At 30.4% G+C, this 25,187-nt stretch overlaps 1 protein-coding gene across 9 annotated transcripts in view; it reads right to left on the bottom strand.

The window, feature by feature from the left end:
• Ten-m (teneurin transmembrane protein Ten-m) overlaps window positions 1-25,187 on the bottom strand; it is a 272,219-nt gene that overhangs the window by 19,059 nt on the left and 227,973 nt on the right. Inside the window, exon 1 of one of the 9 annotated variants that reach the window (XM_035090693.1) lies at window positions 1,723-2,011. The exons of the other annotated variants lie outside the window; for them this stretch is intronic. Coding sequence (XP_034946584.1) covers window positions 1,723-1,891 — 169 coding nt within the window. The 5' untranslated portion in view covers window positions 1,892-2,011. Of the gene's footprint in view, window positions 1-1,722; window positions 2,012-25,187 lie in introns of those variants that run through there. 9 annotated transcript variants of the gene reach the window in all.

Raw genomic sequence — 25,187 nt, 5'->3', positions numbered from 1 at the left:
AGAAATTATATTTTAATGAAGAATGAATAGTAGTTGGGATTATTTAGAAACAATAGACAATTAAGAGTAATTAAGTATTTTTAAAATCAAATATTTAATTCGTGATTATAGTTTAATAATTAATTTAATTTTTTTTTTTAAATTATTTAGCAATAAATTTAATTATAAATAATAACAAACAAAGTTTAATTAAAAATAGTTTTTTATGAGAATAAAATTTGTTGTAAATTATTTAAATAGTAAATAATAATAAAATATTTTATGAATATTTAACAGTTTTAAATAGTTAGGAATGTCAATATTAATAAAATAAATATATTTATTTTTGTTACCTCTACTTTTAACTGTACACCCCCGACTAAACTATTATGTCAACCATTTCATCTCACATTTTTATTTCATTCAAAATAAAAGAGACAAGTCTCTTTAAACCCATCAATACTAACAAACTTTCAAATATTTTTTAAGACGTCATTTTTACTCCAAAAAATTAAAACGCATTTTTATGGAATTTTTCCCTTTTTTTTATGCTCAACTTAACACACAAAAGAAAAAAGTACTAAAAAATATTTTAAAACGTGAGAATAATAAAAAAAAATTATTTATTAGTTATAAAACGAAATTTTGTAATACATTTTTAGAAAGGGGGGGGGAGAAAAAAAAATCATAGGAATGATTTTATGAAAATTTTATGTATTACAAAATAAAGTGAATGGAGTAAGAATAAAATTTTTACGACAATTCTTTGAATTATTTCGACTGTTTACTTAGAAAAAGAAAAAAAAAACCCTAGAATATTATAGTCACGTTTTTTAACAACCATCACATACATTTCCTCCTTAATTTCCACCTTTCTTTCAATGACTTAACGAAGAAAAATAACACCATTCATTGATATAACAATCAAAAATGTCACTAAAGATACTTGACTGTCATCTAACGGTATGCTAAAAATACTAGATTTCATAATTGATAAAATATTACTGTAAATATTTAATTTTTTAATCACTACTTCTATTCTCCTGTGACACATCATTTATCTTTTTCACAAAAACATCACTATTGTTATCCAAAAAACAAAAACATATTCAGATGCTTTTGTTTTGATTGGTTATGGATCATCAATAATCATTACTTTTAGTTCAGGTTCATTTGTTAGTCATAAAATTCACCAAAGTAACCTACAATTATCCCTAGAAATAATTTTTCTTCTTTGCAAGTTCATTTTTCGTAAAAGAAAACCCCTCATTTGAAGGTGATCTCCAAGAGCCATGGGAAAGTGTCGAAAATCCGGAAGTCAAATACCAAAAATTACCTGACCCTTGTTGTTAAAATTAATCGATGCCGTTTAACTTATTTCCTATGTTTCTAGAGCACTTTTAAAATCTTTTCTAAATTATTCCACGAATTACAGCATAAACTTTTTTCTCATGAGAGATTACATCAACTAGGTTAATTTCAGTAACTGTTTTTATCAAGAAATTTAAAGATTTTTCTTGATATACACTACACCCTAACACTTCTTTTTAAACTCCACTAACCTCAACGTTAACTCGTCCGTCAAATGTCTGACAGAACACTTTTTTTTTTTATTCCGCAGAATTACATTTCTTCGTACGAATTTTAACCTTTCAAATTGGAGTAAAAATTTTTTTTCTTTTTTTTTAGGTTAGTATATCAATATAATAATTATATTAAATAGCTAAATTTTTAATCACCCACCTCCACCTCCATAACAATAAGTATATTCATTATAATCAATGCAGGGACGTTTAAGTAATCCCTCGTCGGGAACGAGATCAAGTAAAGCCGTGGGGTCGCACATTTTTGTCGACTCGGACGTGTTTAGCATCAGGATATCGACATCATCCTCTTTAACTTGACGATACATATGAACTAAAACTTTACAATATTCAATACACTATTCACGAAAGACAACACAACAACTTAAGCATAGTTTTCTTTTATAAATAATAAATATCACGAAAAATGCTTTTAAATCACTTTAATATCACTGTAAAAATCTTCAATACAGGAGAATTATTTAAAGATGTCTACATCTAAAATCACTCAAACACTTAACAAAAATTTTTTTATCTCTTTAAATTGCTTTCTATTTTGAGTTGTTTCACTTGTTTATCCCTTCAAGACACTAATGGAAGAAAATAGAAGAGAAAAAATGATTTTAACGTTATATCTTTGATACATTTACAACATAACCTCACGCGTGCGCGATCGCCGGTCGACTGAGTGAACGAGCGACAAGCAAGCAGCAGCCTGCAGAAGATTGGGAGAAGTCGTGGTGGGGGGAGAGAACATACTAGAGTGGGGGGAGTAGGAAAGTGAAAGGTAGAGGAAGACAAGTGGTGGGGGGGAGTTATAAGACAGAGTCTTTCGTTCAGTGAAGGCAGTGGCGCTGAGGTCGTTTTGAATGTCGGAATGTCATGATATTTTTCTCTCTCTCTCTCTTTTTTGTAGTTATTTTTGAGAGAAAATATCTGTCATCTTATTTAGCTGCTTCATTACGGAGGCACGACTATGGTTTCCGTGGTGCCACGAAATGAATTTCGATAGAACAGTCCAAAATAAGACGAAAATGAAGAATAAAATATTTTCATATCTCACTTAGTTTCCGAGATATTGATACTTTAAATTTTGGGGTTATATGGACATAATTTTGGACTACAGAATTAGAGGGTTCTCTCTGGTTTAATGGAAAAAAAATCACCCTGCAAGTAAATTGTACCAAGTTACAACAATTTTGCGAGTCAAAAAAAAATCGCAGCGCCATGAAAACCGTAGTCTCCCCATTGTAACTTTTATTCTGTATCCATTTTGCTGTTTGATGTAAATTTTGTTTAACTGTCTAACCAATGAAACTCCCTATCTATCTTTCTCTTCAATTATCAGTGATCATTTGATACTTTTCTTAAACATTGATAAGTTGACATTTATTTTCAAACACTTTCATCACTAATTATTGCAAATAATTTCTTCCAATTTAGTTAATTACTATCACTAGAAAAGTTGAGTCAATTGAATCAATAGAAGTTTCCCAAGAAGTTCTATTGCATTTGAAGTTATTTCATTATTGACTTTAATAAAACGATGAATACTGTTTTTAAAAGTTAATTTGAACATTTTATAAGCAATTAATCATTATAAACATCTAGAGAATCAATTATCTCTAGTACAATAGTCGACAAAATAACCTCTAAATTATCACATAAATGATATAATCAATTATTTTGAGGTTAATGACATTCATAGAATAGAAAAACGATTTAAATAATTGATTGAATTCAAAGAATATTATGGATCATTGATGAATGTTACTACTATTATGAGGTTATATTCGTTGATGAGAATCGCACTTGAGTAAATATATATATATATATATATATATATATATGTAAAATAGATGATTTGAAACTTTAAAGGCGTGGTAAGTAGTGATACATCATTTGCTAGTGAACTTTCTGCTGTTGGTATATGTTAGAAGCTAGCATAGATACTATCAGTTATCTTCTTCTTCAGTCACAGGATACAGCAGAAGCAGTTCGTCGTATAGTAGTGTTATCTAAAAGCCGGAGGCTAGTTCCGGCCATCCCTCCAACTTGGCCCGGAGCGATTCAACGCGGGGGGTCACTCCAACTGAGTGAACTGAGCATGAAAACTCCTACTTCGACTTACAACTGACTGCTCTAACGGTCTACGACAGTTTCTAAGACCCTAGTCAACTATATATTGCTACATCACTTGATATAAAATTGAACATATTACATTCCTTTAATAAAATTCTATTAAATGGTAGATTGCAAACACAAAATAGCTTTGATTGGTCTTGATATTTTGATTTACAACATTTTTTTTTCAAGGTAAGTTGATAATACATTAGGTGGTGATGCCATATTTATTTGATGTTTCATATTCTTTTAGGTTAAATGTTGATAGACTTGATAATGATATGAGTAATTTGGTAGAGAAATGAAGCTGATAATGTTGGAAAATAGTTGGATAATGACCTCCTTAATGAGACAACAATTTGTGATGAAAGTATGACTTTTATTTGTTTAATTTATTACGTACTCATTTGAAATACCAAAGAATGATCGATTAGATCATGTGGGGGCGTTGAATAAATTTATAAAAAAATTAAAACACCCACTGGAAAAAAAAGATAATTTACTCTCATGTATGAGAGAATTGAATAACGAGAAAAGTTTCTAAAAATTTTTCCCATACTGTTTAGGGATTAAAAACAAATATTTCCTCAACGAAGTTTTTTGTAGAACAAATATGTACACAAGTGAAAATATTGAAATACAACGTAGTATTTCCTGGTGTCTGATATCAATAGCTTCAAGACTTTTAGATAGCACTAATGAGAGTCAATGTTATATAAAATAAATTGATATTATTTCTACAAATGATAAAAAAAGAAGAATTGTTTAGTGTCAATATGTATTATTATAATATTCTACCAAGAAGTTGTATATTTCTTCCTACGATTCAAAAGCTGCTGGTGTATACATAAGTGTTATGACAACTGAAAGCATTCGCATTAGACACGACGCCTACGTAACCGCATAAATTGTACTCTCGTGCTTTAAAACACCGACCACTAAGGCTCACCAAGTCTCTTCCCTCTATAATACATGGAATATGACCACAGGCCAGATATATACAATAATATACAAGGATCTCAAGAACTCTCACGCGTTTATATCCTCACTCGTAACTACATTCGTTCGAACAATGTAGAATTTCGCTGGGTTAGGCAGCAGCACGTGGTATTAAAATAAGTCTGTGGAACGACTTGAGCCAGAACACCATTGAACATTTATGCATATATGGATGGAAGAGAAGGTGAATGTGTATGCAAGAATAAGAAGACTGGACCTCTAATGCCTCAAGCTTTACAATTTACTGAGCTATCATCCACTCGTATGCAGATGTAACGAGCACACTACCTAGCCAATATATGTTCGTTAGTTTATTGAATCGTGGGTGAAATTACAGGTTTATGATTTTCTTTGGAGACAACCTATCTTTTTCAAATCGATGATATTCTTTTTTTTTTTTTAATCCAATCCAATTTATCAAAGTATTCGTATTGTTGGAGGTATGTAAAACCAAGTCTAAGTTAACTATAAGTTTATTAACAATGACAGGAAAGATGAAACTGGAATAAGAGAAATTCATCTGTCTATCCACATATAGATGGAGACATACAATTATTTGGAGATATTGCTGATGGACGTTGATGGAATTTACATCAAATTCAGGTGGAAATGAATACTCACAAGGTCTAGGGATCTCTAGAATCATCTTGGATCCTAGCTACTTTAATGTTTCATGAAGTTTTTTTTTTTTTTTTTATTAGTTTAAACCTTGAATTGTTGATACTCATTTTAACGTAAATTTCATGTTGATTATAATGCAGGTGTTTTTGATATTGAGTAGAAGAAACTAGATACCATGGAGCATGAAGATGATAATTACATCTAGAAGATGGTGGTGCTGATGAATGTTTCCAACACAGCCCACGATGTTAACACTCGAATGGTAGCCAAGCATAGACTAATTTTAGCTTAGTCATTAAACAATTAGATGAGCAGAGATCTTAGAACAAGAAGAAATCACATTAAAGTGTGAAATGTGTGCTTTAAAATATCATTAATCAAAGTTAACAAAAAAAAAATCAGCTTTTATAAATTCTTTTCTTGTTGATGACAAAAAATACTTTATTCATCATGGAATCTTAACATACTATCCAAAGAATTCTTTTTCGCAACTTTTTTTTATTTTGTATTTGATTTCACGAGACTCACACGCAGAGAATGAATAGAGTAAGAGAGACTTAAAATGTTGATGCACATATGTACAAGTGAGATAGATGATCAAGGTCCATTGATAGGATCCAGTGAACGTAAATGAAAAGGATCTGTCCCACCCTTTTAGAAATTTTACTCCGCACTTAGTCTGTTGGTTGATCTTACCCGTATCTCCACATCTTCTTTTGGATACACGAGGAGGAATCTAAAGGCCTTACTACCATTGCTCTCTGCTAAAAGATATAAGCAAAGGAATAAGATGAGACCGTTTGCCATCTGGCCTTCTGAAAGATTTTTTTTACTTTTTTTATTCTGTAATATCCTAAGTAATTTTTAAGGCGTCTTTCGATAGTCCGGAAAATACCACGAGATTATAACTGTTCTCTTGCTATAAGAAGAAAGAGGTAAGAAAGAAAAAGTGAAGTAAAAAACATCAGGGTTGACAAGAGTGACAGTTTTTTTTTTTTTTTAATCAAAATTTTAAATCTGCTTTGTAGGTTTTGGAAAAAAGGGTTAGTAAAAGATATATCCTATTGTCAATGGATGATATAAAAACGTATAATACATGATTGAAATTTCGAATATATTGCATCATGAATGAAGGAAATATTTTTGGAAAAAGAATAATGCTTTGTTGAAGAATTGTTGATGATAGGATCAAATGGAAAAAAACAATTAATTTCAATGGATCAAATAATTGTGTTTAATTTATAAATTGATTTTTTTTTATTGATCAAACAATTGATGAAGATATTAAAGTGAAAGAATGAATAGTAAGGTGTATTAAAATGTAAACACTTTTTGACATTACTTGTGATAAAAGCATGACCAGTGTGGGAAAGTATGCAGTGCAACGTAATGGTGAAACCGGTAGCAAAGGTTCAGTTACCAACTTGCTATAGAGTATTTATAACTCAACACCTATCCGATCATCTAAAACTTCCATCAAAGCCCCAAAGTTCTGATCAGACCGTAGGTGGGCTCCATAATAACCAAAACACCTCAGGTGGTCTTTCTATTTATAATAAAACGCATCTTAAAAAAATATCACAAAATTCAATCGCATCGTTTTAGTTTTTTTTTTAGAAACTTTATAAAAAACTTTCTCTAGTCATTCTAGCATAATAAAATTTTCATAATTTTCCTCTAAATCATTTTTCCTTAATATCCATTTTCATACCGTAAATTGTGTGAAGTCTAATTCTTTTTAGTTAACGTTGCAGAACTTGCCTTTGGATGGAAATAAAAAAGTTTATTCAACTTCTCAATAGACTCAATCGGACACTGAAAATATTGAGAATCGGAAAAACAATCATTCATTCAGTCACATCTGACTTGGCACTTGCATTTTGCTGACTCGAGTCAAAGATATTCTGGCATGAATCTGCAGTCGTAACTTTCAAATTTAAAACTTTTTCACTTGGATACTTTTTATTTACTTTTATTCCAATGGTTTGAAATATTTTCACCTAATTTTCATCACAATCTTGGAGTATCAATGATCAACCAATGAGTTTCAATGAAAAACCAATGCAACTTCTAGATGATGATGATGATGATGATGATGATGATGATGATGATTTATTCTTCCTCTATTTATTATAAATCATTACAAATAATTCAATGATGATTTTTGCTTGAAGATCAGTATGCCAGCAGGAAGCAAGACTGGTTCATTCCAACATGGGACTAAAGCTAGCCTGGTTACCCTAGTGTTGAACCAGGAATGGGTCAACCTTACTTCCTATTAAGGACTATTAATTATTCAATGTTGTTTGGATACTTTCCAAGACACTATTTACTATCACTTTGATGTCCCAATGTTTTATTGTTACTTAGTTAATGAAATAAATAGAAAAAAGTGTTGAATAAATATCATTGCTATCTATTGAGACTAAGAAAGTTCATGTTTCACCAACTTTTCTCACGCAAAAGTGTTAAAACCTGCTAATTAACGTCTTTAATGACAACGATCTAGGATAAATGATCGATATCATTTTTTCCTAACCGATTTTCTCACCATCAAACCCTTTAGAACCACCTTGCAGATTTAAAAACCTATAATTTTTCCGAAAAAAGCTTAACATTCTCCCACGATGTGTTTCAAAGACACTCTTTTATGTATCAGCGATCTTATTTTCTGACCGGTTCCAATGTTTTCATCTACCTGCGACTCTTACACCATCACACAATCAACAACAGTGCGGAAACAAAGGCCAGAAATAAATCCCAGAAGAGTCGTCGCGCCTGCCACGTCGTTTAAGGCCTGGAAGATGCTAATCTCTTGGGTAAGTTGGTACAGTGCCCTCAGTAAAGTCGTACATCTTACCCTTCATCTCCTCCCACTTCTCTTGACTCTTCTATCCCTCCTATTTCTCTTTCTCTTGGCTGGCATCTCTTCACTGCAGACTATCTCGTCGGTTGCTCTCAACCGATTATGCTAATGTTTGCGCCCACGCTTTACGTTCGTTCCCCTTTAGAAAACTACTACGGTCCGGCTGCGTCGGTTTCTATTGTACGAGAAAATCGTGCGCGACCCTGTTATACGCATCCCAAGGGATCTTTCCTCATCGTCATCTGGTTGAACTAAACATTCCGGAATTTCATCTTTACTATTTTTCCTACTTCAACATATCCGCCATCTTCTTCTATACTACTAGGTTTTATCATCAATGCGTAGACACGATTTTTTGTTGATTTATTGAATACGAGAATGTTTTTGCACGTGAGACATGTGGTGTTTTATGATTTTCAGTGTCATAAAAAGGATAAAGAATTTTTAGATTAAATTTAAGGTTTTTTTTTTAAATAGGAAAATAAAATTTTTTTTTTCGACGATTACTTTCCATTAAAAACGTCAAGCTATTAAAAAACTTTTATTTTCATTGTGTTCAGCACTCAATTTCCGTTAAAATGAGTACCATGACCCTTGGTATAGATCCAGAAAAAAATTGTTGTAGATGGCGCCGTATTAAAAATATCAATTGTTTATAATTAAAAATAACCCTATCATGTGGGTACTCATTTTAACGGAAATCGGGTATTAAAAACGATGGTGATAATAAAAAATCGATATATCGAATGAGTTTCGAGATAAGACAAAATTATTGAGCGAATTTCATAAATATTGGAATAAAAATGATGTTTTAATCTGCTTTAATGTCACTTTGGTTGATTTAAAAACTCTCTTTGTCTCCCCTGAAAGCTTCTACTTAGATTGGTTTATGAATTATGGTTATCCAAATAAAGCAGATGAAAAAACATAAGATAAATAATTTTGATAGAAAGCAATTTAAACCCACACCCCACAAATCACAATCTCAGCTCCATTAAACTAATTCGTAAACAAAAACAGGTAGAGATCAAAGCATAAAGGGAGTCATACCGAACAGATGTCATGCAGGATGTGAGCAGGTTGGAGATCCAAAAAGCCCATAAAATTCGTCCTTGGGTACAACCATACTCACTAGAGTATACACTAGTGTGTACAATCAAACGAGAAGTCATCCATGTGTTTACTCGCTTTCCGTATGTCGTTTCAAACACTTTGGAGTTATAAACATGATTCATGGGTCAACTAGCACTTATTTTCGATAAAATTGCACCCTTAATGTCTACAACGATTTCATTCTAATTCAAACCTATTTAAATAATCGCTCATAGATCATTCCAATTATGCTAAAATTTTTTTCTGCATCAACACTTGAAAGAAAAAGAAGCTCCAAGTGTCCAATAGATGAACAGCATAATTTACATTCTTTACTTAGCTGATTTTCTATTGATGATTTTACAACACTTTGTGAATTTGAATATAATAAAAATTGAGACCTCAGACACGTTATGAGTCCATTAGGTATTTCTCTCAATAGACTGTTAGTTCAGCATGCCTTTTAGTGCCTCATTTCCAACCATTCGAGTGAATTTAAAAAAAACATCTCAAGCAGAATCCGCATTTTTGGAAACCCGGAAGACAAGACAATAAAAAAAAAGAGCATCCAAAAGGTGATGTTATTATTTCAAGAATATCTATGTATTCTTCTGCTTTAGAAATAGATCGTCGAAAGGTAGTTCAAAGTAGCTTACATATATTTATGTAAGGGGTCTTGTAAGTCGTTTTAAGAATAAAATCCATTATTTTTTTCCAACAGGCTCCATTAACAAAATAAAAATATTTATAGCTAGACATGTGTGAAGACTCTATACAGAATTTCGTCGTTAAATTCATTCTTGAATATACAGAAAATTTTTTGAAGAATGATTTATCATTGTTTTTTAACTAAATATTCTATTTTAGATGCTAAGTTCAATATTTGTTGGATTTATTTACAAAAAAAGTCTATCAGAGACTTGGTAATGAACGTTGGTTTGATGTACAGCTGATTGCTGATCAACAACTGATTTTAAAAATTCATAACTCTTGAAAAAAACATCCTAGAACTTGGATTCTGGGCTCATTTTGTTCGTCTATTAATACTCTAACATCAAGACATTATTTTGTTTAACCTAAAACAAAAACCTTTGATAAAAAAATGTTTTTATAGAAAGGTTTTTATAAAAGAGGTCTTTTTTTAAAATCAAAGCTTTCAATCATGAACAATATTTGTTTCTGAACTATAGAAAATTTTTTCGAGCATAATTTATCATTATTTGATGCTAAATATTCTATTTCAGATACCAAGTTCAATACTCGTTGTATTTATTGCGAGGAAGATTCATCAAAGTCTTGATAATGAACTCTAGGTTAAAGTCCAGCTGATTGTTGATGAACACCTAACTTTAAAAATTCATAACTCTTGAACGAATCATCCTAGAGCCTTTATCCTGGGCTCATTTTGTTCGTCTATTAATACTCTAACACCAAGATATCATATTGCCTGACTTGAGATACAAAATTTTCAACAAAAAAATATTTTTTTCCACAAAAACTGATTTCTCTTTGAAATAAAAGCTACTAATGATAGATGAATTTTTGTATCAACTGTTATTTTAATATCATCAATCAAAGGGTATCATTTAAAGAGCCCAAATGTATCCAAAGCAGTCATAGTAAAGTCGACACTAATGAGGATAAAATTAGAGAAGCATAAATTAGTATATTTAAAAGGCAAACATGTATATGTGTTAAAGTGTATCCTCAAAAGCAAGGTATCTTTTTTTTTTTAGTTATTTTTTAAAACTTCTGGGTGGGTTTCTACAAATGTGCAGAACACTTGGTACAGTTTGTTCAAAGTATTTCTGCAGCGGTGGTCTTGATTTTTGTCGCCCGCCAACCACGTGCCGCATAGCGGCTCATCGCATCAAAGCCCTGGAGCCAATACGTGATGCGGAACAATTGTCAGATGAATCTTGGGAATAAGATTCTGAAGACAGATGTGAAGTGGATTGTGGTACACAGTAGTATAAAGTCCAGATGGATTGTTAAAGTGATCGGTACACTGATCGGCACGTTTTAAACCATTTCTTTTTAAATAATGCAACACCAATAAATCTTTGTTACACAGTTGAAATGAAAATTAAGGGAAAAACTTGTTTCTCATGATTTTCACGCAATAACTTTGTGATTCTTTATGGTTTGGAATAAATTAATTTTAAGTGTTATTTTACGAGAACTTCTTGGAAAGTATAAAATGCTGATGAAATGTTGGGTTTTATGCATTTTCAAATGAAAATCATCATTGGTTTTAAGATCCTAGCATTTCATTCTTTTTATTTTTTTTATTTTTCATTGAAACCTTAAGTTATGATGCAATAAGGGGGCGTTTTAACAGTCAATAACATTTAGAGCTTGAAAAAAATTATCAAATGATGAAGATATCTATGGTTTTATTATTTTTCCTAGCAAGAAGTGTTCAATGAACAACTTAATTGCGTCTTCTGGATGATCATTTGAAGAAAAAAAATTAGTCATCAAAGTTAGATGAAAAATATCCGCCAAAACCACCAAGATTTTATGACTTCTTTTGCCTATCTCCAAGGTCTAGGAACATCAAAAGTACATTGATGATGTTTATGGATGACCAGTGGAATGTTACCATTGACTTCAATGTCGAATTTTATGTTGAAAAAGCCATAAATGTTTTGAACAATTCAAGTACAATTTGAATGGAAATAATAATAGTGGCTACCAGAAAAAATAACTGCCAAAGTTCTAGGAACAATAGGGACATAATTCAAAACAATTAAAAGCAATCTTCTTTTAACCATCAGCAGTTGTTGTTGGATAGTATAATAAAAAGCAACACAAAATTTTTAGCAGTCATATAGAGAATTTTGGAGTAATTGAAGAGAGGAATTAATTAAAATTAAACAGAAAGCAACAATGAATGTACTGGAATTCAACAGCAGCTCCAGAAAAGTGATATTTGAATAGAGGCAGGTGACGACACACAGTACACCCTTACCACACTCCATACAATTTCCGACATGGAATAAACCCCCCTAACACAACCCCCTTCTAACTCCTTTTTCTAATTCACTCTATCCTTTGCTTTTCGTGTCCCCAGGAATTCATCCCTTACACACACGTTACTTGAAAAGTAACATGAGAGGACGCGTAGCGCCGACAAATGCGATGTAATAGGAGCAATTGTTCGTTGTCAGGCCAATTTGAGTGGCAGCCTAGCAATTTGGCTGCCCCCTTTAGGCCCACCCCCTCTACCCTAAAGGTCTCCAAGGGGTTGAGGTCCATATCCCCTCCGGAAAAAGGCATCTTTCATCTCACTTCAATGCCTATTAGCACTGTCCTTCTCACTCCATCATTTCATCCTCGTCATCAGGATGCATTCATAATGGTGTAGGTATTCATAAAAGGGTTGTCTTCTTCAAACGTTCCTTCTCTTTTGAGACCATCCCTAGCAGCAAAATATTGGTAAAAAAAATTGCTGATTCATTTAGAAACTCGTTTTTAGGGAAATATGAGGAGGTGCAGTTTTAAATTTGGTTTTATTGTTGGTCAATATTCAATTGAAATAAACATGGTACATCATCATGATTGTGGTTTTATTTGTCACGTTTCTATGATTGATCGTCCATGTGTGATGCTTTGAATTAATCATGAATCAGGAATTTCGTGGTTACTTGATGCTTTATGAGGTGCTAATGTGTCTTTGATGAGGCTTTCCTGGCAGATGACTTTGATAGAGAACTCAAGATTCCTTGAAATTCTTGACAATAAGTTCTAACTCTAGGTCATTATGGATTCAACAATATTGAACTTTTCTCTTTAACAGTGAATTGGCAAAAATATTCATTCATATTCCTATGAATTTCTATCAATGTTTCCTGATTCAACCAGTGAATAAGTACATTTATCATATAGAGTATTCAAAATTCTTATTAATTGATAAATAATTATTAATCAAACTGTTTTTATTACTTATTTTTCAATTAATTGGGCCCCAAAGTGTACTGATGATTGGGTTTAAGTTTAATCATCATCCAGAATGTGCTAATAACTAGGTTAAAGTTCAATTATCATCCACCCAAGGTGCTAATATTTGAACCAAAGTCTTATCATCATCTAAATTGTGCTAATAGCTGGGCTAACGTCTTATAATCATCCAAAGTGTGCTAATGGTTGGGGCTTAAGCTTCAATCATCATCTAAAATGTGCTAATAGCTAGGCTAAAGCTGAATCATCATCAAAAGCGTGCTAATATCAAGGCTAAAGTTCAATCATCACCCACCCAAGTTGCTAAAAAATATCTCCATTGAATTAAAGCTTTTAAATCACCTCAACATTAAAAGGAATCATCTCTATTTCTGCTATCTGGATGACCTTTTAATGACCTGATGCTAAAAAAAAAAACTCCTCACCTCACTTGAACTCTGTAACTCGTCAAGGATTCAACTAAAGAAAGCCTGAACAATTTTTACATCATTGGTAGTGGAGTAGGGTGCGGCAGATAATACGTCGTTCTTTTTAGATGAGACTTTTCCGCACGAGGGAGCATTTGAACGTGTGGCGTCTTTTGCTAGAATCCAGAAAGAACACTCCAGCGACCGTAACTAAATGGATTCGCGAGCCATGAGAATCGAGTATTTGCGCTATTGTCATGTCTTGAGGATAATCCGTAGTCTTTATTGATGCTCCAGTCCCTTTTTTTTTTTTTAACTCACTGCCAAGAATTCAAGAAAAGAGCCATCCTAAATAAACGCTAAGTATATCTAGAAAAGAACATTATTCAGATGCTAAAGATGTGTAACCTATTGAAACTGAGTTCAACGGCTTGTTAATAGAGTAATCAGTGGCAATATCATGTCCTCTTGACTATCAAACATAGCATCCATTCCAAGACTTCATTTATTAGTCTCCAATGTCTCCTATCCAACCATCAACCATCATCATCATCATCATCATCAGTATGTTCAATTGTTATTAAATTTCCAACTGGTTATTTTAGGCTGAAAATAGCATGCGAATATTAGTATGCAAAAGATTAAGGATTAGTGAAGAGTATTACTGGCAAGTAATTTTAAACTGCAGACATCAGAAATGACGTATCATATATAAACGAAGGCTCCTCGCTGCAACTTTAGAGATTCTAGAGTCTCTACAGTATAGAAGAGTCTGAAGGTTTAAAAAATAAGAATAAAAAAAAAAAAATCAATGGGTTGTCCTCACAGTATTAAAACCTCCCTTTCCCGTCTTTCTTTAACGTCTTCCGGCTGCATTAAACCCGCCTTCTTCCTGGTCTTATGTCTTTTTATTTCATTTTTCAAACCCTAAGAAGCTTTTCTGTCATTTATTTTTTAATTAAATTTATTCCCTGTGCAAATTATTAATTATTTTTTACAGCACTCTAGAATATTTATCATCAAAAATATGCTATTTATCACCAATTATTGACATTGAGTTTGTTGATAGCCTTGATAGAGCAAACAATAGTTTGATGGATTAGTCGTCAATATTGTCAATAGTATTCTGCTAGTAGAATAAAAATGATATAAAATATATATGAAAAAATGAAGGTTAAACTCATCAACTTTTTGTCATTGTTTAATCTTTTATCATGACCAGCAGATTACCATTTGATTGTGACTCGAATAGAATTGAATGGCCAAAAGAGATAGAATAAACTTTTCGTTTCCATTGTTTCAGCATCAGTGCGTTTCATTAATGTAATTCCCATACAGGAGATGAGAGAACTCGCCCGTATTTACTTGGTTTCCTTTTTAGCAACCTATTGTTAGGACTCTGGTAGCATTTGCATTGTCCTTTGCATTGTGAGCAACTGACTCGTGTTAGAAACCCTAGTGTCCAACCCTAGATCTCATTCTACCAACGGTCACCATCATCACCCATCCCTCTTATAGAGTACATGGAGAGTGACAAAATCAAATAGTATTGATATAGAAAATATGTATGATGCTTTTAGAGAAAATATCTAAACTATATTCGTGATGGAAGCTAACTTTCTTGCTTTTGGTTTGTTCGTGATAGGTAATAATGAAAATAAAAGAATTTGTTTTATTTCCCGTTATAAAGATCCATGGATATGAGGGATAAGGGAAACTCGCGTGACCATTTCTAATTTTCAACGTTCAATCGCCTGAGGGTTTTTACTACTAACGCCCCAATTCATGCCACCAATTTGATTGTTTTATAAGGTTACGAGGTTATCTTGGATACAACAAAAAAAAAAATTACTACAGCGAATATTTACTTGAAATTTGCGCCATATTTGCTGGGTGAAAGTGCAGTTACTTCTGATACTTCATGAGAATAAATTTCAACTCAATGATGAATATTTTGTTTGGCTAAAGTTCAGCGGTGATTGCTTGAGAAAAGAAACTCATCTCCAGTAATGATGGTGTTGATAACAATATTTGGTAAAATGACGGTCATTTTTAAATATGAAAAATTTTTTTTTATTAACAATTCAAATATAAGATTAAAAACAAAAGTAAATGTAAAGAAAAATAATATTAAAATGACCGTCATTTTACCGCCAATTATTGTTAATTGTTAAAATTACCGTAATTTTACTAAATATTGTTAAAAATGCAATTAACGTTGCTGTATAAAAATTTAAGCTTGAATTCAACAAATAAATATTTTTTGGCCCATCTCCAGTAATTATGGTGTTGATAACACCATTCGGTAAAATAACGGTTATTTAAAAATTTTCAAAACATAAAGAATGAACAGAAAAATTCAGTATTAAAAAAAAAATTTTTTTCTTTCTAATTAAATAAAATGAAAATTACTATCAAAAATGACCGTTATTTTATCCTTTATTGTTACCAGTTCTCATAAATGACCGTCATTTTTACCGATGATTGTTTTTAATTGTATTTGATGTGAATGGATTCGTTAAAAATATTCCGAGTGAAATATTTGTAAAATTTTCCTTCTATTGTTCTGATAAAATTTGTCACCTTTTATTTTACCCCCTTTTCATTTCAAGTATTTTTCTCTAAATATTTTTTCACCGTAGTCCAACTGTCGCTCTATTTTTGTAAATAGTTAATGGTCCACATGACATTGCTTGGTGTTGTATTTCTTAAGGCCTCAAAGTTCATACGTCCAAATTCAAGTCTTAACACATTCAGATAGAAAGATAAATAGATTGATAGTGATCCTGAAACAACAAAACGACAGACTAACCGATTGACGAAGACAAGTTAACCTACCATGTGTTTTTCCTAAATATTGGATACATTTTAACAACCATAGCTAATTTCTAAGAAGCTCTTCTTTTTTGTTAACTCTACATGTGAGAAGATACGATGACTAACATGATTGATTAATGAGTTTTACAAAATATTCTCATGTCAAAATTTTTGACAAAATGATGAATATTGAAATAAAATATCTTGTTTTGTTTAAAAAATAATTGTGACTTAACGATTGATTTTAAAAGAATTTTAAGATATTTTATATATTGTTGACTAAATTTCCGATTTTAAATACTACCATTAAAGTAATTTCTGTAAACTAGAAGTGGGCGAAAAAATTGATAATAAAGAGCTTGATTCATTTCCTTTAAAAATCGCTATAAATATCTTTTCATTTGAAACAAATTATCTTCAAGTGTTTGAATGTTTTATAATTGATAATAGAAGTAGAACAAGTGTTCTTTCATAGTGGAATTGAAATTAAATATTAAAGATTGGAATTTAAAAAAAAAAATTCAGTTTCAAAATAGATAAAATATAGTTCGTTTGAGATAAATCTAAATAAAGGAAATAAATTTGTTTTATTTTGGAACTTTCAATCGATGGACCGGATAAGATGTAAAAATACATACGAGGAGGAAAACTGAAGAGGAAATTGTGAAATCTAATAATCGATAACCCGAATATAGAGCATATATATATATATATATATATATATATATACATGCGAGAAGATAATTCGATTCCGACATTATAAATGAGATATCAAATCGAAACGATCTTCTCGCTGCTTCGATTTACGTCAAACTTTTTTTTTTATTCTTTTTCGAATCTGATTTATTTTTTATTGTCTAATTTTACTCGTAATAATTTTTATCTTTTTTTTTTTTTTTAGAAGATTTCATTTTCTGATTACGGAAGCTGCATTGAATGCGTTTAAATTAATTGAACATCGATAGGGACTTGTTTGAACCAATTTTGAGGTTAGAATTAACATTTTGCGTTTAAATGGTTATCGAAAAATTTTATCCAATTCATTTAAAAGTATTTAAATAAATAGTTACTGTTTTTTTTTCTATTTAATCCTTATTTAAAGCTAAGATTTTAGATAAGAACTATTTAAAATAAATATTATCTACTGTAGATAATTTTTTTAGATAAGAATCAGATGTTTGAAGATTAGGCAGACATTTTTTTTATTTGTTGGGAAAAATGAAAACACTGTGGAATTATGTTTACTCCAATTTTGTTAATAAATATTTTTTACAGATTTTAAGTAACAAAAAAAAATTATATTAATGAAAAAAAGAAGATTAAATAAAAAAATTATCTCGTGGGTTATTTTTTTGTGTGATGAAATATCTTATTTTACCCCTGATAGCTTATATTGTTTTTATTTGTCCCTAAATTTTTAATAAACAAAAATTGGAAATCGAATTTGAATTATTTTTTCAAAGTAATTTGTTATTAATAAAATAAATATTATTATGGCTTAAAAGAATTATTGAAACACTAAGGTATAACCTTGAATACTTGAAAAGAAAATGGAGAATTTTTATTTTCGAAAATTTAATTCAAATTCATAAAAAAAAAATTGATTAATAGTCGTATTTATTAATACTTTAAGGTTCTGTTTATCAACAACAATTGTTTATTGTTTATTAATCATAAAAAAATAATTAACACAACCAGAAATTTTTTTTGGTTCATCCACTATAAAATATAATGTTTTCTTTTAAAACATTAAAAGTGTTTAAATATGACGTCACCCATTTGATTAACATTGTCTCCATTTTAAAACACTTCACTGTCAATCCCCGTTTTCCAAAATGCATTATTTTAATACGGATAAGTGTGTTAAATATGACGTCACCCATTTGATTAACATCGTAGTCACTTTTTACACACTTAGAAATGCCTTAAAAGTGACTACAATGTTAATCAAATGCGTGACGTCATATTTAACACACTTCTAATGTTTTAAAATAAAACACTAGAATTTACAGTGTCATTAATTGATATTTAGCACAAAATATTTTTTTTTTTTAAATAAATTCAATCATTTTTCTCAATTATTTGTTTTCACCTGCATGATTATTTTTCCCTCCATTTTTACTCAGGGGTTGCAATTTTTTTAAATCAATTCTCCCTTTTGGCGTGTATTGAAAAAAAAATATTCATTTTAACGAATAAAATCCATCGACCATTAAATATTTTTATTCATTCAAAAAATGAACTCATGAATTAAATAAAATAATAAATAATTTCAAACAAAATTTTTTTTAAATTTTGATAAAAAATAAAATTATTCATTGAGTTTATTAAATAATTAAAATCATCACATAAATAATATCAATTATAAATAAATCTATATATTTTAAAAAAGTTCTCAAGGTTTTATTGATAATAATATGCTCCAAAGTATCAAATTTCAAAACGAATATTAAAATTTATCTTCCAATATTTTCTTTCGAATGCTGCTCCCTCATATATTAATTCTTTTATGCGCCATGTTTCTCACCAGAGGTCTGTTTCTCTGTTCGTTACAGTCATTCATACATCCAATTAGTCTGTGAAACCTATTGTACAATCGAAAATTGGCTTCTGACTCCCTTATTTTCTCTATAGGGGATCTTTTTTCATAAAAAAAAAAAAGAACTTTTCTACTTCTACACTTTTTTTTCCAATTTTATTATTCCCATCATTATATTTTACTTCTGAATATTTTTGTTCACCTAAAGTTAATTAACATCAAATAAAACCTAACTTTAAAGGTAATTATCAAACATTGAAATGAATTGTTTGAACAAATTTATCTAAATAAAATTTACTAACTAATTTATGAATGACTTAGGATTGGATCCATAGCTGATAATATTTTAAGTAGTTTAATGTTGTTTTAAGTACTTAAAAAGCTACCCAAAAGCTATCCTGTCGTCGACATTTAATCTGAACAAACAATCCCATCAGTTTCCTCAAGACATTTTACGTCCCTTTAGGATAACCTTAGGGTTATCTATGGGATAATGATAAACTCCAAGTAAGAAAGTTGGTGGATATAAAGGAGAGAAATGATGAGTCATGCTTTTGGTCATAGTCTAATGATTCATGTTCTGTTTTCTAAACATTTTGTTATCTAAGGTCACTTTTTTGTGGCCTTGTTGGTTCAGATGCTTGGTCCGGAAGCAGTGTTTTTCAATTAAATACCAACAAACACTTGGATCAAGAATGAATAATGATGATAATGATCCATTGTATTGTCAATTAAAAGTACTAAAATTCCTAGGAATGATATTCTTTGAAGAAAGATTCATTTAAATATCAACAAGAAATGTAAAGAAAATTATTTACCAACAAAAATATTGAGGTAGAAAAAATATTTTAGGATTTTTTTTCTTCAAGATGTCAATCATCAGGAATGTAAAATTCTTGTCCATGATCTCATTCTTCATTTTCTTCTAAAAGATTTCCTACTTAATGATGTAATATACTTAGGTATCAAGCTTGTTCATCATCTGCAATTTTCATTGAAGCATAAAAGAAGTAAAAATCGATGAATGAACAATTCCATACATGAATGCTACTCTCTTTGTAACACATTCTACATAGTAAAGGTCCTCTATATAATAAGATCTTACATCCCATCGAGATATACACTCATGTAATCCGCTTTTCAAATGCATAAGCAGACAGGATTTTCGGTGATCCTTAAGTCTGTCACTCTTGTCTCGAATAGCGCATTAGTTTCTGCAAAAGTTGCAGGACATCTTAATCTGGGGCATGAGGTCCACTGAATTTTCATAATGTGAACAAGGAAACTTTTTTCTTTGGATCCGGGTGAGATTAATGAATGTCATGGACTCTTTAGTACCTAGGATATCATCTAGATATGATGTAACGAGTATTTAAACCAATTGATGCTATGAAATCTAAATAATTATTCCAACTTGTCTAAAAGTATGATGCTTTGAATGATTAAACAAACCAGCAACTTGGCTAGAAGAAGTCTTGATGACATTACACCATCAAGTTAGGATTTTTTAGATGATTTCTGATCATCCAACTCCATCAGACTGATTATCAAACAGCATGAAAGGATTTCTAGAATCATTTCCAACTGATTACTTCCATTGAACAGCCATCAATGCATTGACAATCCTAGCTGGAAGCAAGACTGACCCATTCTTGATCCAACATCAGGTCTTTCTAGCAAACCTTGGTTTGATGTTGGACCAAGAATAGGTCAGTCTTCCATCCTACTAGGGTATTCTATCAAATCATTATCATAAACTGAGAAGAAAAAATATTTTTTACAAGTTAATGCAAGGTAGATGATACCTAGCTGCTAGGATCCCTGATTTTTGTGGTATAAATGCAAGCATGATAACACCTAGTAAATTCTTTATCAACCTTCTCCATCATTATTGATGACAGGATTCTCATGCAAGCCACAGAGATGATAGATTTCCAGCTGAATAAGTTAAAATCCTGAACTTCCTTATCTTAGGTCAAATAAATGAAAGAGACAAATGATAACTTAAATTACATGAAAGAAACGTTTGCAATAAAACGAATCATTGCTTTGAAGAAGAAGAAGAAGAAGTCTTTAAATAGTTTCCATGCGAGTAATCCTTTACTCCTCATTCTTTTTTTTTAATTCAAGTTTTCTCTTTCTCTTTATCTACTATGTCTCACTCTTTTTGCTTTATTTCTTTCCAACTAGCTCGTTAATTGGTCCCTTCATTACGCTAATCAAAGAACGTCAAGCAATTCGTTACGTTTCGCTGGACAAGTAAATCTAATTCGAGATTTAAATAAACTTCAAAGTGAATTTTTATTTAAAAAAAAATTGCATTAATATAAATAGTTTTAAAGTAGAAAAATGTAAACAACCTTTTTTTTTTTTTTATTTTATTATTGATACTCAGCTTTATAATGTTGATAATATCAACAGGAAAATGATAGAAAATGTTCAACAAATACTATTAATTGACAGAATTGATGGTATTTTACCATGATTTTATCAGTTATTGTGCTAATAATCAACCTATCAACCTTTTAATTGATGAATGACATGTTGAACAATGGTCTAGACATCTAGATTCCTTGGAGCCAAGTTATTCTTTTTAATTTCTTCAACACTGATTAATCAAGAGCAAATTAAAGCTCTAAGAATTTTAGATAATTTGCTTTTTACTAATAAAAAATAATCTCTAAAGCATTGATCAATTCCTGAATGATATGCTAAAAAAAAACGTTATATCATAAATGGAGTGTAGAAAAGAACATTTGATACTTTTTACGATTTTTTTTTTTTTTTTTACAAATTTTCTCCAGTATCCCTTTCTCTCTAATAGAAACATACACACGAGAAAGATTGACGAGCATGAAGAGCGAAGGGTAAAAGCAAAGAATTGAAGTGCTGGCTAAAGACGAAAGGGGTCGTGGAATGGGGTCGAAATGTGATATCGGTAGAAGAACGTTATAAATCAAACATTCACAAAGGATAATGGATGAACCTAGACTACTCCTCCGGTCATGTTCGATAATGTGTTGCAAAAATTTATTCAACAAAAAATGTGATAAAAATGGCTAATTTTTTAATTTATTCAACCTCTTGAAAGACATCATGTCATCAAGAGATATTTAGGTATAAAAAGATCAACAAGAAGCTTTGGATCCAGTGCTAAATATTATCATTCAATGATCAAAAAAAAATTTATTATCTAATGCAGAATATTTTCTATTTAATCAAGACCATTTTACTTTAGAGATATCATGTATCAAGTCTCTAGCTGATATCCATCAAGGTGTCGAAGACGGGTTCGTTATAAATCGTTTTCTTCTCTCAAAGGGGTGGTGTGTGGGTGAGAGGGCTAAATATTAAAAAAAAAATTTCAAAACATTCACCGGGTCATGACAGATTCAGTAGACGTGATAAATTATCAAACTTTCCTCTATCATATCACCTAAAAAGGGGGAAATTAAAAAAGAAATAATATTGATGAAAGGAAAAACAAGCTAAAAAAGTGAATAAAATGATTGACACAAGTCATGAAGAATTAATAATATCATCAAGCCAAGGATAAAAATAAAAAAAGAGATGTCTTTTATTAGGTGGGGATGAATCATCTATTTAATCCCCAGGAGTGAGAAGAACAAAACCCTTGGAATACGAAAGCAGTAGAGAAAACCGTAGACGTCTCATCATTCTCCAAAGTTGATCAGCATCCAGGGAACACCCGAGGCTATCTCGGACAGTTAGATGCGCTTCTATTAGAGGGGAAATGGTGTAAATAAGCGAATTGGAGATGACGAGAATGGAGTGAATAATGAGGTGTTTTTCTATGCATATAGAAAATTGTATAGAAATTTGAATTTGAAAAGGGGGAATGTGAAGATAATACGTATAAAAATAAATTATTTGAAATGAATTTCAAATTTTTTCCAGAGTCTATTTGATCTTAATATATATTGAAGGAAAATATGTTACGACGTAGGGGATAAGAGAATAGAAAAAAATGAAAGAAAATGAATTTTTATAAGTAAATAAAATAGTTTGAATATTATCCAAGTTATTGATAGTTTTAGTTCAATATTCTATTATATTTTCATTGAAGATATACTGCTATGTATATTTAATGATATACAATCGTGTCGATTGGTATTTAAAGTATTAAACTACTTAATATTGATACTCATGAATAATTGATGGATCTAAGATGATGAAAATCCAAGTTATTTCAAAAGATGGTCAAAATTTCAAGCATTGAATAATTGTTCCAGTTGGAGATTGTGCTAATTTTATCAATCAATACCTTAGTTGATGCTAATAACAAAGAAAAGGACCTTTTTCAAAAGTAATTCTATATTAATTCATCATTATTATTGGACCCGAAACTATTCTCCTTTATACCACCTATTACTGATAAGATCTCCTGTTCAACTTCTAAATGCTCTAATAAACTTAACATTTGTTCTATTTCTCACAACTTCTATTGCTCTATTCATTTCAATTCACAAACTATTTGTTGAATATCCAGAATATTACCCCCCTTTTTCACATTGAAAAGTTGCTGATTCTACGATTTAACAGTCAACAAAACACAATAAAACAGCGAAAATAGAAACAATAAGAGAGAAAGAAAAATCAACGATTCTACATCCATAAGTTTGTAGTAGACAAAATACAGTACTTTTATAGCCTCTTGCGTGCAATTTGTGAAAACTAGAGGATTTCCAGCTTCGTACCAACTTCGACAAACTTTATTGTGGAATATAAAAGCACAAGCACAAGTAAAGAATGGTTGAAAAGAGTGAAAAATACGTGAAAATACTCTAATAAAAACATGAAGATACATTTATGATTATTCCAAGCACATTTTTATCACTTCAATCATTTAATTATACTACTTTTTTAATTGCTCATCAGATTTAGGATGTGATTTAATAATAAAAATGATAAACATTAGGGTTATTAAAAAGAAATATATATATTTATTTAGAAAGATAAATGAACGAGATAAAGTAACTGATAATAATGATAGAATTGATTGCATGTTGGTATGAATTTTAAATGAGTCTTGAAATAGATTTTATCATGACACGAAGGATCGAAACAATGAATTTATTTATTATAGTAAGAGTTATCAATTTAGTTATTATTTTATTTTGGAAACTATTATTACCATTTTTCGATTATCTTTAAAGAATTGAAGTTGAAATATTATTCTATTAGGAGAGCCAAGATAATGTCTTGCATTAATAAACGACATTAATAATTATTCAAATTTATTATAAATTCAACGGATGTTTAAATTATAGACAAAATAATTATTTTATAGATACATCTAATTTGCCATGAATTTATTCATGACTATGAGCTCTAAATAGATACACTGAACCGATCCTTTATGTCAGCTTTCTATACATATATGCTCTAGAAAGGTTAGGGGCTCTATTGAAATACTCTATGTATCAGTTGAATAATTTAAGATGTTTAAGAAATTGGTTGAAATATTCTTAAAGTATTTTGTAAATTAAAATTAAATTATATCAAGCTCTTTAAATAATTTTTATCATAAAAGATCCATCATTTTCAGCCAAAAACCCTAGTTTTTTATACTGGAATCCTAAATTCTAGGTTCTAAATGTGTCTGAGAGTTAGATGTGATGCTAATTTATAATAATCAACCATTAAATTCTGCTATGAATAAAAAATACAACCTTTTAGGTGGCCTTGTTTGCAATAATGCATCATTTTTAGTGAATAATTCCATCTTATAATGTTGGACTCCAAAATTCTAGGTTCTAAATGTTACTAAATATTAGAAATGATGCTAATTTATAATATTTAACCATTAAATCCTGCTACAAATGAATATTACAACCTTTTAAGAAGCATTATTTTAAAAAAAATTGAAAAAACTAAGTGTTAAAGCTTCAAATTGATGTAAAAAATTCAAAAATTTCTCTACAAATGATGAAATATTCAGGGATAATGATGTTAACAATCTTGCAGCAATAAGAAATCGATTAATCTTGTAAATAAATTTTTTACCCGGAAAAAGTGAGAGTATAAAGACGAGAATAATTGATAGCCTGCGGATAGGGCGTCCACGCGTGGGAGATGCCTTGATGATAATTCAAATTCAGTAACTTTCTCACAGTACTCTCATGTTATATATATATGTACTCATACTCTGTAATACCCGCGAGGGTTCAAGCATC

Source organism: Chelonus insularis, unplaced genomic scaffold (assembly GCF_013357705.1).
Source record: "Chelonus insularis isolate UGA/USDA-ARS -01 unplaced genomic scaffold, ASM1335770v1 contig_85_pilon, whole genome shotgun sequence".
In the NCBI taxonomy this organism is placed as follows: domain Eukaryota; kingdom Metazoa; phylum Arthropoda; class Insecta; order Hymenoptera; family Braconidae; genus Chelonus; species Chelonus insularis.
Note: the sequence above shows the minus strand (reverse complement) of the source record. Positions and strands in the feature narration are given on the sequence as shown.